The sequence below is a fragment of the Lycorma delicatula genome, chromosome 8 (genome assembly GCF_047948215.1).
Source record: "Lycorma delicatula isolate Av1 chromosome 8, ASM4794821v1, whole genome shotgun sequence".
Classification (NCBI taxonomy): Eukaryota; Metazoa; Arthropoda; class Insecta; order Hemiptera; family Fulgoridae; genus Lycorma; species Lycorma delicatula.
In genome coordinates, this window is record NC_134462.1 from 9,776,785 (window position 1) to 9,792,537 (window position 15,753).

General features: G+C 31.3%; 1 protein-coding gene across 3 annotated transcripts in view; it reads left to right on the forward strand.

The window, feature by feature from the left end:
* The window catches only part of Tsc1 (tuberous sclerosis 1 protein hamartin), a 92,106-nt gene that overhangs the window by 65,595 nt on the left and 10,758 nt on the right, over nt 1-15,753 (forward strand). For all 3 annotated transcript variants that reach the window (XM_075372478.1, XM_075372480.1, XM_075372479.1), the window contains 3 exons: nt 5,413-5,538; nt 7,388-7,489; nt 13,367-13,604. In XM_075372478.1, the coding sequence (XP_075228593.1) occupies nt 5,413-5,538; nt 7,388-7,489; nt 13,367-13,604 (466 nt within the window). The remainder of the gene's footprint in view (nt 1-5,412; nt 5,539-7,387; nt 7,490-13,366; nt 13,605-15,753) is intronic.

The following is a 15,753-nucleotide window of genomic DNA, read 5'->3' on the forward strand; positions in this document are numbered from 1 at the left end:
GCTAAGAATAACTTAAGTTAAAATATGATTCAGCTGACTAAACAAAATAATTTTTTATTTATAAGTAAACTATTGTTTGTTATATAATTGCTATACAGTTTTTTAAACTAGTAGTGATAACTGCTTAGTATCAGTCTAGTCAGTATAATTTGTAACAATATATTCAGGTAGTATTTCTTGATATTTATTTACTTGGTATGTTTCCTTTTAAATTGTCAACATTCCTGTAAATAATTTGTTTATTTTTCAAATAATCATTATGTTACATACATAACTTTTCAAGAATTTCTTTCTGAAGATTACATTATCAGTTTGAAAAAACTAATTCTCATTATTAAATGTTAAAATAAATATTTAACCCTTTCTTTACTATATAGTCAATTGAGTCGGTGCATAAGATAATGCTTAAAACTACCATGACTGAATCACATCAACTCATCTTGTTAACTATTATATTCTGTTATCAGCCAACAAATTACATTTCAGTTTGCTTCTATCTGTTACTGATTTAATGAGCTTCTATGTTGTATTGAAATTTGCCATTATACTATGTAATTAGGAAAATGTGAAGGCCAGTAATCAAGATAATGTTAGTCTATTTTATATGAACTTGTTCTAGGAGTGTGTTTTGTGTATCTGCAATGTGCACATAGACTGTCAATACTTGTTAGACAGCATGAATTATTATTAACTGCGTATTTAGTTATTGTTTTTTTTATTAACATTTTTTAATATTTATCTTTATGTAATTAAATATCGTAAAGGAAAGTCTGGTCATTAAAACTTTGCTTCCTTTCTACTTGGAATGATATTAGTCATTTTACATGAAGGTTTTATTTCGGTTATTTTGTGACACAAACCAATGAATCTTACTGAAACTTGGGATCGTAAGAAAGAATAGTTCTCTTTTTTTTAAATTGTCATGTTATTGATGTATTAGTATATTAATGTTGTAGACTAAAAATATCCTTTGTCTGAAAAATGTAACTTTCTTCATTTTTTAACCGATGCAAAATGTCATATAGAATTTCTGCCAGTTTTATAGTTATGTTTGCAAAAGGTGCCTGACAGAGAAAGAATAATATAAAAATATCTGCATTTATCCAGACCATGGTTATTTAAATTTCTGAATTATCTGAATAAATTGTTGGCCTTGGAATATTTAAAAAAATACCTTTCTGTTTGTTGTGTCATTGTATATTATTTAATTAGATACTCCTACACGTTTGCTTATGTTTAATAATTATTTTTACAAAACTGTAGAATCTTATTATTTTTATCTGATCTTTCATTATTTTTCAAGTTAGTATGTATCAGAAACATTTGAATAAGTTTCTAAGAAACTAAGTTTCTCTTAGTTTTCCAAACTTAGTTTGGAAATTCTAGAGTTAGCATATTTTTGTTAGTAATCCTTCTCTGATATTTATTATATCATCCTCTGTTTATTATGAACGTACCTCTTATGCTATTGTTCTCCAGTTATAGTTAAGAAAGAAAGGGAGGATGTTGCACTATGATAATGATTTTTGAAATTAATGTTGCTTTCACTGTTTTAGTGTTTTTTTTTGTTTTTTTATATTTCATATCAGCTTAGTGTCATGATGTGTTCAAAATATTAAAATTTAAAAATTGATTTTTTTGGACATGTACCTCTTTCTTTCATACCAGATCACATTTTGCATTATTGTGAAACTAAAGCACTGTAGCTAAATAGGGTTTTTCTGACTTTTTGAAGAAAAGTAAAGTATTACAATCACATGGTGTGAGGGGGGGGGGTGAAAATGAATTTTCTTTTATATTTGGGGTATGAGGAGTATGAAAATACCATTCACTTAAAGTGGGGTTTCCTTATGTATTTATATACACACCTACATAAAAAATCTTGTGGCTTGAAACTCTTCAGAACTACTAGATCAATTTCATTAAATATGCTGTAGTTGTGTATCTGTTGTACATGTAAAAATTAGTGAAGATTGGTTGAGATGTTCTTGAGTTATGCTCAGTTTTAAGTCGAAAAAAAGGTCTTCTTCATTCTGTTAACACTAATTAAATCATGCACTTAAATGCTTTTATGAAACTCCTTTACTTAAGTATAAATCAAATATGATAGATCATAGCACACACTGTTTTATTGAAAGCACATTTTACCATAACTTTTTCTAAAATATTTTTAACTACCTTTTTTATTTTAAATATAAAGCTAATTTTTTTGCGTTTTTTGTCTAATATTGTTGCTGTAGTCATAAAAATAATGTTTATTATACAATACATTTTAAAATAATTGAATTAATATTTGATTTATACTTAAAAGGAGCTGTAATTTTCATAAAAGCATTAAATTAAGTGCATGATTTAATTCAGTGGTGGCAGATCATAGAGAAGATCAAAATAATAATAATACCCCTTTTTTTAGCTCTAATTTCTGTCCTATGAACCGATTCGCTTAAAATCAATAGGGCTCTATTCCCAACAGATTTAATCACCTCCATCAAGTTTTGTGAAAATCTGTTACAATTTGCATCTGGCAGAGCAAACGAAAAAATATTATACACACTTATGTATATAAACATGATTGGGCACAGCAGCATTTTTAAAATTCTTTGCAAATTTGCTAATTATTGATAGAAAAACTGAACAAAAGTTAATCAAATTTTTTAGTTCTTAAAAATTTAAATATTAATGACATATTTTATAGAATTGTACCTCAGTATGAGAAGAAATTAATTCCTTTACTTAAAAAAAAGTACTGGAATAAGGTTTGCTCAGAAGTTTAACTGAATGCAGTACAAAAATACAAAAAAATAAGCAAAGTTTTTTAAACAATTTTTTAATTGTTTAGAAGATTCATCTGAATTGGAAAAAAGATTATTACTCTGTGAACGATCCTGTAAAAATGGTGTTGAACTCTCAACTTTTGCAACAGTCATATTGTGATAGTTTGTTCTTCAGTTACTGATGTTGTAAAAAAATAGTTCAAATTAAACACCAGAGAAGGTAATATTGTATTTTTAAAATAAAACCGAACATTACTGAATACTGAAAGTCAAGCAGCAAAAAAAAACAAGTGTCATTAAAGAAAAAAATATTGATTGATTTTTTTTTTTATCAGTTTACTTCCAAATGATCTTACTAAAAATAAAGTTTGAATATGTATTATGATAAATTAAACATTCATTTAGAGTGATGTGATTTTATTTTAATTGTCTGCATCTCATATTTACAGTGAACCGATACTGTAATAAAAATAATAAAACGTTGATTTTAGAATTAGATTTTGTATGACTGAAAATGAACATGATAGGATGCATATCCACAATAGTTATTTTATCTGGTCTTTGTTTATTTTGAAAAGAAGGATCATTTTTTTTTTGTTTGCGTAATTAACAATTTCTCAATTTTTCTGATCTATACAATGGCGGGGTGAAAAGTATTGGGGATCTCACAGAAAGATGGCATTAGTACACTTAATTTCTTGACAACATTGCACAGTTCCATTCTTCATTAGTTTACTAAAAGACTATCAAGTCACTGCATCACTTAATATAGTATTTATAGTCTGTCGGTGTGGAGAATTAAGCTGTTTTTGGAAAATGCAAAAATCTGGAAGTCGTGCAGTGATTAAATATTTTTTCCTGAAAGGCTTAAGTGCAAAGGAAATTAGAGAAGAGCTTGATATGACATTGGGAGATTCCTCTCTGTCAAATACAACAAATAAACACTGAGTCAGTTTAAAATGGGTCAAACACACACTAGCAATGAACCTCACAGTGGATGCCCTTCTGATGTGACTGTGTCTCAAGTTATAGAAAACATGCATAAAATCGTTTTGATAGATCGACGAGTAACAGTAAACAAGTTAGTAGAGTCAATAGGTATGTCAACAGAACGCATACGCATTATTTTATATAAATATTTGGGCATGAACGAGCTGTATGGTAGATGGGCCACGTTTGCTCATGCCTGACCAAAAACAGTGTTGAAAAAACATTTTGGTGTAATTCAGAAGAATTTTTACATCAATTTGTGAAGTTTTATGAGACTTGAATTTATCACCACACTCAAGACAAAACAGCAGTCAAAAGAATAGGTTAAAAAAAGGTAAATCTGCTCAAAAAAAAAAAAAAAACTTTTCATGTGAAAAAGTTATGGCGACTGTTTTTTTAGGATGCGTGTGGAATAATTTTCATTGATTATCTTAAAAAGGGTGAAAAATAAATGAAAAATATTATGCACCTCTGTTGCAGTATCCCAGTGATGAAATTAAGGAAAAATGACCACATTTGGAAAAAAAGTACTTCTCCATCAAGACAATGCCCCAGCTCACACTTCATTCATTGCAATGGCAAAAATCAACGAATTGCTCCAACACCCTCCATATTCACCTGATCTGGCTCCCAGTGACTATCCCTTGTTTCATCCCTAAAAAACTGGTTTGGAGGAAAGTGATTTTTGATCAATAATGAAGTTATTGCCGCTAGATGGTTATTTTAAGGAGTTTGATAAATCGATGTACTGAACTGGTATAAGTGCTGTGGTGTAATGGTGAGTTAAGTGTTCAGACCTTAATGGTGATTATGTTGAAAAATAAATCAAAATCTACCCAGAAAAATGTTGTTTTTCTTATCCAGGCGTGGAAGTTTTCACCCAGCCCTCATATATCAAAGAGGTACTGTTATTTTTTATATTATAATTATTAGGTTGTTTATTACACATTCTTACTAATTTGATTAGAAAACATGTATAGATTTTCTAATCGATGTTTTCCCTTGTCTCGTTTGCCAACCTAAATTAGTTTCAACTTATTGATTGCTACGAATATTACAATCATTGGTATGAATGTCACTGATATCAATATTCATAGATATGAATACTATAATCATAAATATTTATGAAAATAATGTATGCCTCTTTATATTACTGAGTTAGACGAACATAAAAAGTGTTAAAATTTTAAATAGTTATTCTGAAAAATCCTATTATAATTGTATATTATTATTCTGAATTATCTGTATTAAGGTATCTATAATACAAGATTTATAAAATATAAAAACATCAACACTTACAAAGAATTTAATAAAACAGGAAGAATTTTTTGTAACAGCATATGAGTGTTTGTGCTTATATACTGCAACATGCCAATATTTTATTTTATTTTATCTTAATACCCAAAGAGAAAAGCTTAAACAGTCAAAATACGCATCTAGTTGCAGATTTTCATTTTTTATAAACAATAAATATATGTCAGTGAGATAATTCCTATGAATTTACATTTGTAAGTTCAGATGGAACTGAATTGATAGTGTAACTGTGAATCATGTACTTGTTTATTACATTTATTCTGAAATTTAATAAAATGACTTCTTGATGTAGTATAGTTTTTTCCTAGCCAGCCGATTCTGTTTTTAATTTCAGAGAGACCAAGTTGCACTATTGCAGCATGATAAAGATAGTATACGTGAAGAACTTGAAAAGCATCGCCGAGACACAAATAAACAAATACAGAAACTACAAGAGAGTGTAGAGTATTGGCAAGAACAGGTATTGTTTTTGTGTAGTTAGTATTTTACTTTTCCAGATATATTTACAATTAGATGTTTAATTATTCTAGTATAAGGTGTATGAATGCTAATCCTGTCTCTCACCATTATGACCCATACAGAATTTTTTTATGGTAGCACTTTTAATTGAAAGATGAATAATATTTTGTTAATTGCTTCAGAAACTAAAAGAGTATTCTTGTTATTCTACACAACATTCTTTATCATCTGTGCACTTTGTCATAGCGTTGTATAACTATTCAGCAGAAAGTAATTTAAGACATTTTCTTTTCTATTATTTACTGTGGTAATGTGTATAAGATAATGATGTTTTGTGTTAGAAAAAATTGGATATAAGTTGTTTTTATCAGTTTGGTATTTGAAAAGTAAATTTCAAGGCCAATACAAATGGAATGATTTTTTTCACTGCCCTAGGACATGGTCTGTCTGTTTTACAGTTCACTGCCTCATTCATATTATCATTCTGATTGTTATTAGTATTTAAATGGTTGTGGCAGTTCCAATATTCACTGCTTTCAGTCTTAGTTTGCTTCACATGAAAAACTAAACTACATATAACTGATGTTTGTTCTGTTGGTGCTGAATTCTGTCATGAAATTTATCTCAAACATTTTCATTGGTGAAAATGGTATGAGAAATTATCAAGAAATTCATTTTCTGTTTTTTATGAAATGTTTACAGTAAGAATAGGAAGTTGAAAATTTTGTTCATTTTGCATCCCAGAGATCCTGGCAGATAATCGCAAGAAAAATGAAGTTGAATTGGTGCCACTATTCTTTGTGTATTATAAGGATCAAGGTTATAATTTTCTCAAAAGTATTAAGACAATTTATGAAACAAAGTTATGTTATTTAAACCTGAAGACAAGCAACAATTAATGCAATGGCAGTGCCATATCTTTCAAGTCCAATGATGAAAAACAGAATTCATATCAGCCATTTTCCATCTAACTGGACCTGTGTGACTGAGGGGCCTCCTAAGTTACCATTTTGTAATGTTTTTGCTAAATTTTTGTTTTCTAATGTAAGAATAAATAACAATCATGCTTTTGTCTGCAGTTGAACAAAAGTCACAATTTAACAGATTTACATATGGAAAAACATATTCTTTTTAATAACTACATCAGATCTCTCATTATATACTACGCGCTAGTTTGGTATAGAATGCCAAATCCACACAATACAAATTTACTTTGTTATGGATGAAGAGACTAAGAAAACCGACATAGCATATCCATACCAAATCAAAAGTAAAGTGATAAACCTTATTGCTTTATTAAAGGCTATCTCTGTCTTTATTTAAAAAAAGAATATCTTACCGCACTAGCCTTTCTCTACATAAATTAACACTCTAGGAAATAAATCAACCTTGAAAACTTCAGCTTACTTGCTGACGTTTAAGTACAAGGAAGTTTTCAGATAAATGTCATACATTCTAGTCTATGCATGATTATTTACTCTGTAAAACCAAGAGTTGTTTGTGTTTATTTCAGATGTAAAAAGTTCTCATTCTCAATGTAGACTTTCAATCCTGAAGCTATGTATTATCTTCACCATCAATACCTTTATACCACCACTTTAAGCCTCCTGCAGGTGACTATCCACAGGTTCAACAATAGCATACTAAAGCAACCACTATTGCTATTTTGGAAAAACCTATTTTTTGGAGAGTTTTGAGCTTCTTGTTTCACAGTAAATTTGTAGATTTTTTCATTTGAAAAACTTACAGCATTACTTTTTGCCAGTTGAAAATTGAATGTTTTTTTATGTTAAGAATGAATAATATTCATAACTAAGCGGTCTTAATGAGAGAGCTTTACTTTATTTCAGAGTAAGAATCTTCAAAAGGCTTGTGAGGAGGCTAAAGCATGTTGTGAAACTTTACAGCAAGAATTAAAACAGGAGAGAGAAAAGACTGCATCTGTTACCAAGGTAAGCATGTTGACAAGAAATGTTTTGTATTACCTAATTGGGAGTTCTTTTTTATTCAGAAATTTATCCTTCATAAATTCTGGCTTTGGATATCTTTTCATGCATATGTAGAAAGGTGTATTTGTGTTTTGTTTACATTAATCGGTTTATAGTAGTGCATACAATTGATTGATTGAAATATTTAAAAAAATTGTTATTGCTTTACTGTTTTTCTGTACATAGAATTTGTTTACTCCCTGTTTTGAATTTTACGTAAGTTCAGTCAAAGTCAGAAAATCAAACCTGCTGATTTAGGTATTGATTTAAAAATTGTACTAGATAATTATTTTAAGTGATAGTGCATGAGTTTTGAAAAGATTTAGTTACTTTTATTCATTTACCCTGTGGGAGCAATATTAGTAAAAATTTAGTGAACATGTTTCATAGGTTATTTAAAATACAAAAAGATATTTTCTAGTTACAGTTCATATATTATGTATTTAGATTAAAAAGTAAGTATTTTATATCAATTGATCATATACCTACTGAATTGTTTTCTCAAAATACCATATTAAAATAAGTACTAAGTGAGAAATTTGTTTAAATCTTTAAATACAGCTTCTTGAAAAATAGCAGTTTTTAAAAATTCACTTTCTCCCTTAAACAGCAAATTATGAACTTTGTGCATAATATAGGTATTGAAGATTCATATTAAGTTTGTTTAAGCTTAAACTGTTTAGGCTGATTGAAAAAGTACTTTACAATATTGAATATATATATATATATATATATATATATAAGTTTAAATTTGCAAAAACATGAAGTTGTAGGTTTATACTAACAGAATTGGTTAAAGTGTCAAGCACAAATTGTAGATCTCTTGGGAGGAAACTGACCATACAGGGTACAAAAATTACATTGAACTGTAGTCACATATTTTGTTTCATGAAAACAAAGTGAACGTATTCCGTATTAGTGGAAGTAGCAATTTCTAGCTGAACTGAATGCTATCGTGTTCAAGATGAGGGAATTTCTACTATAGCAATACATGAGTCAAAACTTAATACTTTTTGCTACAAGAGGCACCTCAATTGATTCTATAAGTATTCTGAATAAATTTCTATACACCTTCAAAATTCTAAAGCCCTTTTCAATCATCCTGTATAATTTTAGATAGTAAATTTATTTCTTTTTAAAATTTAATTTAACTTTCATTCATAATTTTTTTTTTAGAAAATTGTACTGGGAATATATTGGTAAATTTTTACCTCTAAGCATTTTGTAATAAGTATTCTAAAATAAATAAAAAAATTTATATCATTAATAAGAGAATAAGCATTTTCAACAGAATGCAATCAAATTTATCAAATTTTTAATACAATGAAATAAAATTTACTCAAGAATAACTATTTTATATGAGGGTGAATCAAATATAAACCAGAATTTTTGTTTTATAATTTATTGAAGGTTAATAAAATTACATACAATATTATTTTTCTATATAATTTCCTCATTTGGAAACACTTTTCCCAGTGGATAGGTAGCTTTTTGATCCTACTATCGTAAAATGAATGTGGGCATGACTTCAAGTCCTTTTGATGGCCCAAAGTGATAAGTCCAGACTTATCGCAGGGCAATAAGTCCAGACTGTAAGGAGAGTGCTCCAGTGTAGTCCAGAATAAATTCTTGAGTTTGAGCCATGGCATGGGGCTGAGCATTGGTTGTGAAGCAGAATGACATCTCAAATTTGAATTGATATCTTTTTTGATGACATGCGAGTTTTGCTGTGTCCAAAAGTTGGCAGTAGTTTGCAGAATGCACTATATGACATTCATGGAGAAAATCGACATGCAAAACTCCTTTGAAATCAAAAAATACTGTGGCCAGTACCTTTCCAGCTGACAGTTGAGTTTTGGCTTTAATGGGTGCAGTTTCTCCCTTTTTTTCGCCACTCCATACTTGCCTGTTTTGATTCTGGGGTATAACCCACCAGGTTGGTCTAGCGATGAACTCAACATTGCAGATGAGCTGATTTTGAAATCAAGCGTTGTAAGGTTCAAATCCTAGTAAAGGCAGTTACTTTTATGAGGATTTAATTAATAGATCATGGATACCAGTGTTCTTTGGTGGTTGGCCTTATATCTTAGGAATGGTCGACCTGAGTCTGTACGAGACTACACTTCATTTACATTCATACATATTATCCTCTGAAGTAATACCTTATGGTGGTTCAAGAGGCTAAATAGAAAAAGAAAAAATATTCTGGAGTGTAATTGTACACCCAAGTTTCATCGCAGATCATGATTCGGTGGAAAAAAAATTCTCCTTCAGCTTGGTAATGACTTAACAACCACTGGCACACCTCTAGCTGATAGAACTTCTGATGTTTGGTGAGAAGGCAAGGGACCCATCATGCTGCCTCTTTCTTAAATCCAGATAGCCAATAATGATTGCCTGAGCACTGCTATGCCTTATTCTGATCTGAGAAGCAATTTCTGCAATTGTTAATTGCAGACTAAGGTCAATTGTTAACAAGGCTGGTCGCCCTTGATAAGGCAGTGAACCACGAGAACGTTTTTAACAGTAGCACTTGCCTAGGACAACATTGGTGACCTTCATTTTCAACTAGTTCTTGTCCTTCCGAAAACTGCTTATGCCAATCTTACACGAGTCTTTTTAAGTGTGTGTCCCCAAACTGTGCCTTAAGTCTTCTAAAAATATCAGATGGTTTTATACCCTCTGCCATGAGAAATTTAATAATAATATGTTGCACAGCACGCGATGATACTTCCTGCTCTGACATTGTGATACTGACTATAAAAAGGTAGTGAGTGAGCTGGCTTTCTAAGACTCGGATCCCCTCCATGCTGCCCTTTGTACAACACTGAAAAGCCATATGCCCCTCTCAATTAGCTGTGCGTCAATGACAAAAAAAATTCCAGTTAATATTTGATTCATCCTCTTATTATAAAAATATTACACTTAGACAGTTATTTTAAATGATTTTAATAAAGTGATTATGTTTATATTTGCTATGAATGTATAATATTCATGTTACTTGCACTTGCATCTGAATTCACCATTTATATTTCTCTTTTTGCACTTCGTAAAGCATGAATCAGATGAATCGGTGGAATTTAGAGAAGCTTGAGGAAGAGGAGGTAAAGAAGATTTTTGAGAAGGACATCGCAAGAGGTCTGAGTAAAAAATATAAGGTAGAAAATGTAGAAGAAGAATGGGAGAATGTTAAAAAGGAAATTCTTAAATCAGCAGAAGCAAACTTAGTCGGAATAAAGAGAACTGGTAGAAAACCTTGGGTTTCAGACGATATATTGCAGCTGATGGATGAACGTAGAAAATATAAGAATGCTAGTGATGAAGAAAGTAAAAGGAACTATCGGCAATTAAGAAATGCTATAAACAGGAAGTGCAAACTGGCGAAAGAAGAGTGGATTAAAGAAAAGTGTTCAGAAGTGGAAAGAGAAATGAACATTGGTAAAATAGACGGAGCATACAGGAAAGTTAAGGAAAATTTTGGGGTACATAAATTAAAATCTAATAATGTGTTAAACAAAGATGGTACACCAATATATAATACGAAAGGTAAAGTCGATAGATGGGTGGAATATATTGAAGAGTTATACGGAGGAAATGAATTAGAAAATGGTGTTATAGAGGAAGTTGAGGAGGATGAAATGAGAGAAACAATACTGAGATCTGAATTTAAGAGAGCATTAAAAGATTTAAATGGCAGAAAGGCTCCTGGAATAGACGGAATACCTGTCGAATTACTGCGCAGTGCAGGTGAGGAAGCGATTGATAGATTATACAAACTGGTGTGTAATATTTATGTAAATGGAGAATTTCCATCAGACTTCAAAAAAGGTGTTATAGTTATGATACCAAAAAAAGCAGGGGCAGATAAATGTGAAGAATACAGAACAATTAGTTTAACTAGTCATGCATCAAAAATCTTAACTAGAATTTTATACAGAAGAATTGAGAGGAGAGTGGAAGAAGTGTTAGGAGAAGACCAATTTGGTTTTAGGAAAAGTATAGGGACAAGGGAAGCAATTTTAGGCCTCAGATTAATAGTAGAAGGAAGATTAAAGAAAAACAAACCAACATACTTGGCGTTTATAGACCTAGAAAAGGCTTTCGATAACGTAGACTGGAATAAAATGTGCAGCATTTTAAAAAAATTAGGGTTCAAATAAAGAGATAGAAGAACAATTGCTAACATGTACAGGAACCAAACAGCAACAATAACAATTGAAGAACATAAGAAAGAAGCCCTAATAAGAAATGGAGTCCGATAAGGACTCCATTACTTTTTAATCTTTACATGGAACTAGCAGTTAATGATGTTAAAGAACAATTTAGATTCGGAGTAACAGTACAAGGTGAAAAGATAAAGATGCTACGATTTGCTGATAATATAGTAATTCTAGCCGAGAGTAAAAAGGATTTAGAAGAAACAATGAACGGCATAGATGAAGTCCTACGCAAGAACTATCGCGTGAAAATAAACAAGAACAAAACAAAAGTAATTAAATGTAGTAGAAATAACAAAGATGGACCACTGAATGTGAAAATAGGAGGAGAAAAGATTATGGAGGTAGAAGAATTTTGTTATTTGGGAAGTAAAATTACTAAAGATGGACGAAGCAGGAGCGATATAAAATGCCGAATAGCACAAGCTAAACGAGCCTTCAGTAAGAAATATAATTTGTTTAAATCAAAAATTAATTTAAATGTCAGGAAAAGATTTTTGAAAGTGTATGTTTGGAATGTCGCTTTATATGGAAGTGAAACTTGGACATTCGGAGTAGCTGAGAAGAAAAGACTAGAAGCTTTTGAAATATGGTGCTATAGGAGAGTGTTAAAAATCAGATGGGTGGATAAAGTGACAAATGAAGAGGTATTGCGGCAAATAGATGAAGAAAGAAGCATTTGGAAAAATATAGTTAAAAGAAGAGACAGACTTATAGGCCACATACTAAGGCATCCTGGAATAGTCGCTTTAATGTTGGAAGGACAGGTAGAAGGGAAAAATTGTGTAGGCAGGCCACGTTTGGAAATGTAAAACAAATTGTTAGGGATGTAGGATGTAGGGGGTATATTGAAATGAAACGACTAGCACTAGATAGGGAATCTTGGAGAGCTGCATCAAACCAGTCAAATGAATGAAGACAAAAAAAAAAAAAAAAAAAGCATGAAATGCTTATAAAGCATTAAAACAACATGACAAGTAAGGAATGGTGAAGAAAGGATGAGAGCTGCCCAGTGAAGCCAAAACCTGTCTTTCAACTGGAAAAGTTCTTGCAATGATTTTTTTTACTCATTGATTTTTTCCACACTCAAGGAATGGTAAATGCGGCTTAGTGTCAGCTGCTACAGTCGATAAAAGCTGCCTACCGAAACAAAAGACTGAGTATGTCCATCAGAGATTTCATCCTTACCCATGACAATGCCAGGCTGCACACCATGATTTTGACAAGGTATAAATTGAAAATAATGCACTGGGAAACCCTCGACCACCAGTCCAGATTTGTCTCCCTGTGTCTTATTTTTCGTCTGCACCCTTCAAAGAATCACTTGGAGAGGAATAATTAAAAAACAATGAAGACATCGAGTAGTGTGTGTAATTGGTTGATGACTCGTCCTCAAACCTTTTATGAACAAGCAATATTCAAGCTTTCAAATCATTGGCAAAAGTATGCAGATTGTACAAGAGACTATATAAAAAATTGATGAAGGTATGAATTGTGTTTATTACTAATCAATAAATTTATTTAAAAAAAATTACCATTTACATTTGATACACCCTCATATATATCTGTGTATTTTGAAATTATTATTATTAATAATCTAATTTTTTTATTTTTTACATGTAAGAAATGGAATGATACAAAAGCACAACTGTTTGATACCGGCAGTGAACTGCAACAAGCATTGAATATGTTGAGTGCTGGTCGTGAAGTCAGGGAAGAATTGCAGACTTTGCAGAGGGAAGTTGTTATTGGAGGTGAACTTCAACAGAGAAGTCGAGACACACTGACGCACCTAGCCAGAGCTGTACATCATACAAATGAACTGTCATTACAACAAGCTGCTTATTTACAGCAGGTTGAAAGTAAATAACCAATTTCTTTTTCCAGTTAAAATACACTTCCTATTGACGTGACAAATTATTTTTAAACTTTTTTTTCTGTTCACTTAAAGTTACCCTATTTTTTTACTATTTTGTTGTTTCAAATGATTCAAAATTTTTTCAGAAATGATTCAAATTTTTTTTTTTCAGTCATGCTTGTGTTTTATTTTATTTTACTTCCAAGTAGGGCATGTAGCAAATACTGTTCATTAGTTTATTAGTAATCATACAATTGATTGATATCATACATATAATTGATTATATTTATGTAAAATCATAATCATACAAGGTTTTAATTACATTTTTATGAGATGTTTTTTCCATATTTTTTAATCAGAATTAATTTTATTTACATTATAAATATATTGGATTACCAGGAAAAACAGAATATTATTGGTGTGTGTGTGTGTGTGTACAGATCTGTTCATGTTGGTTGGATTGAAGGCATGCATTTTTATTTGACTATATAATATTGGAAAAAATTAATTTGTGTTGAGAGAAAGTCCGTATATAATATTGGACAAAGTATAAGGGTCATTCAATAAATAAACAGACAAACATTTTTAGCGAAGGAAACATTTAATGTAGGCAATTGAAACTTTTGTAAGTGTTAGTGGACAACCTTGTCAAGAGTGTTAGTAAGCTGTTCAATTAATACTTATTTAAACGTAACCTCTAAAGTCTTAGTTACAATGGCGTATCTGCTTGATTCTTTTGTACTAGAAAGTACTTTTGTACTTCAGAAAGTGTACAACCATTAGAAATATTCTCTCAGATGAATAAACAATACAGCAGTAGTTGCATGAACTGTGTGTATTTTTATGCGTAGATGGAAAAGTTTAAAAGTGGCCGCAGAAGCGTGACCGATGAGCAGCACTTGGGCGTCCGGTAACAGTGTTGACCTCGGTGTTAGATCCTCATATTGCTTCACTTATCCAAGAAGACTGACAACTTACAGTTGAACAAATTTCTGAAAAATGTCAAGTAAGTGTTGGCACAACTCATTTCATCATTCAAAACAAACAGACTACCATAAGACTTGTGCAAGGTGGGTTCCCAGAGAGCTTACCATTCATCACAAAGCCAAGAGATTTCACATTTGTACCGAACTCAAAAATCATTTCAATAACAAAGGTGATGCATTTTTGTAGGACTTTAACCTGTGATGAAACTTGGATACATCATTTTGAACCGGAGTTCAAGCGTCAAGGCATGCAGTAGAAACACCCTGAATCGCCTGCCCATAAGAAATTCAAAACACAATTATTGGCTGGTAAGGTCATGTTAACCATATTTTGGAGTGCCCATGGTCCGATTTTCTGTGATTATTTAGAGGAGCAATGCACTATAAAACAGCCTATACTACTCAGCCATGATTGAGAACAAAGTCAAGCCTGCGTTGAAAAGGAAATGTCTGGGATAGCAGAGGAAAAGCATGCCACACAACACAACTGATGCTGTAAACTGTTGGGAAAGTAGGTTGAGAACTCCTGCTGGCCTCTGTGGTATGAGTGTTAACGTCTCAGCCTTTCATCTGGAGGTCCTGGGTTTGAATCCCGGTCAGACATGGCATTTTTATACACTACTTGTCATCCCTCATCCTCTGAAGCAGTACCTAATGGTGGTCTCAGAGGTTTAAAAAAAAAGGTTAAGAGCTCCTATCCCCATTCTTCTTTACAGCCCTGACCTTGCCCCTTCAGATTTTTATCTGTTTGGTCTGCTGGAAGAAGCTTTGCTTCTTAATTAAGTTTCAATGAAGAGGTAAAGAAAAAACTACAAAACTGGCTTCAAGTTCAAGGTAAAGTATTCTTCACTGAGGGGATAAGAAGACTCGTAAAAAGATGGAACAAATGCATGTAAGTTGGTGGGGATTACGTGGAAAAGTAAACAAAAAACTTGTATTTATTTAATAAACCATTTTTTCTGTAGAACTATTTGTCTGTTTAATTATTGAGTGACCCTCGTCATTTTATAACGCAGTATTTCAGTTTTTTCTTTCATTTTTTTTTATAAACGTATGGTATAGCAATTGCAATTATATTATCTGGAAATATAACATACATACACTAGTTTCAATCACACAACTGCAGAAAGTTAGTAATATATTTGACAGGCTTGTGTGTACATGGAA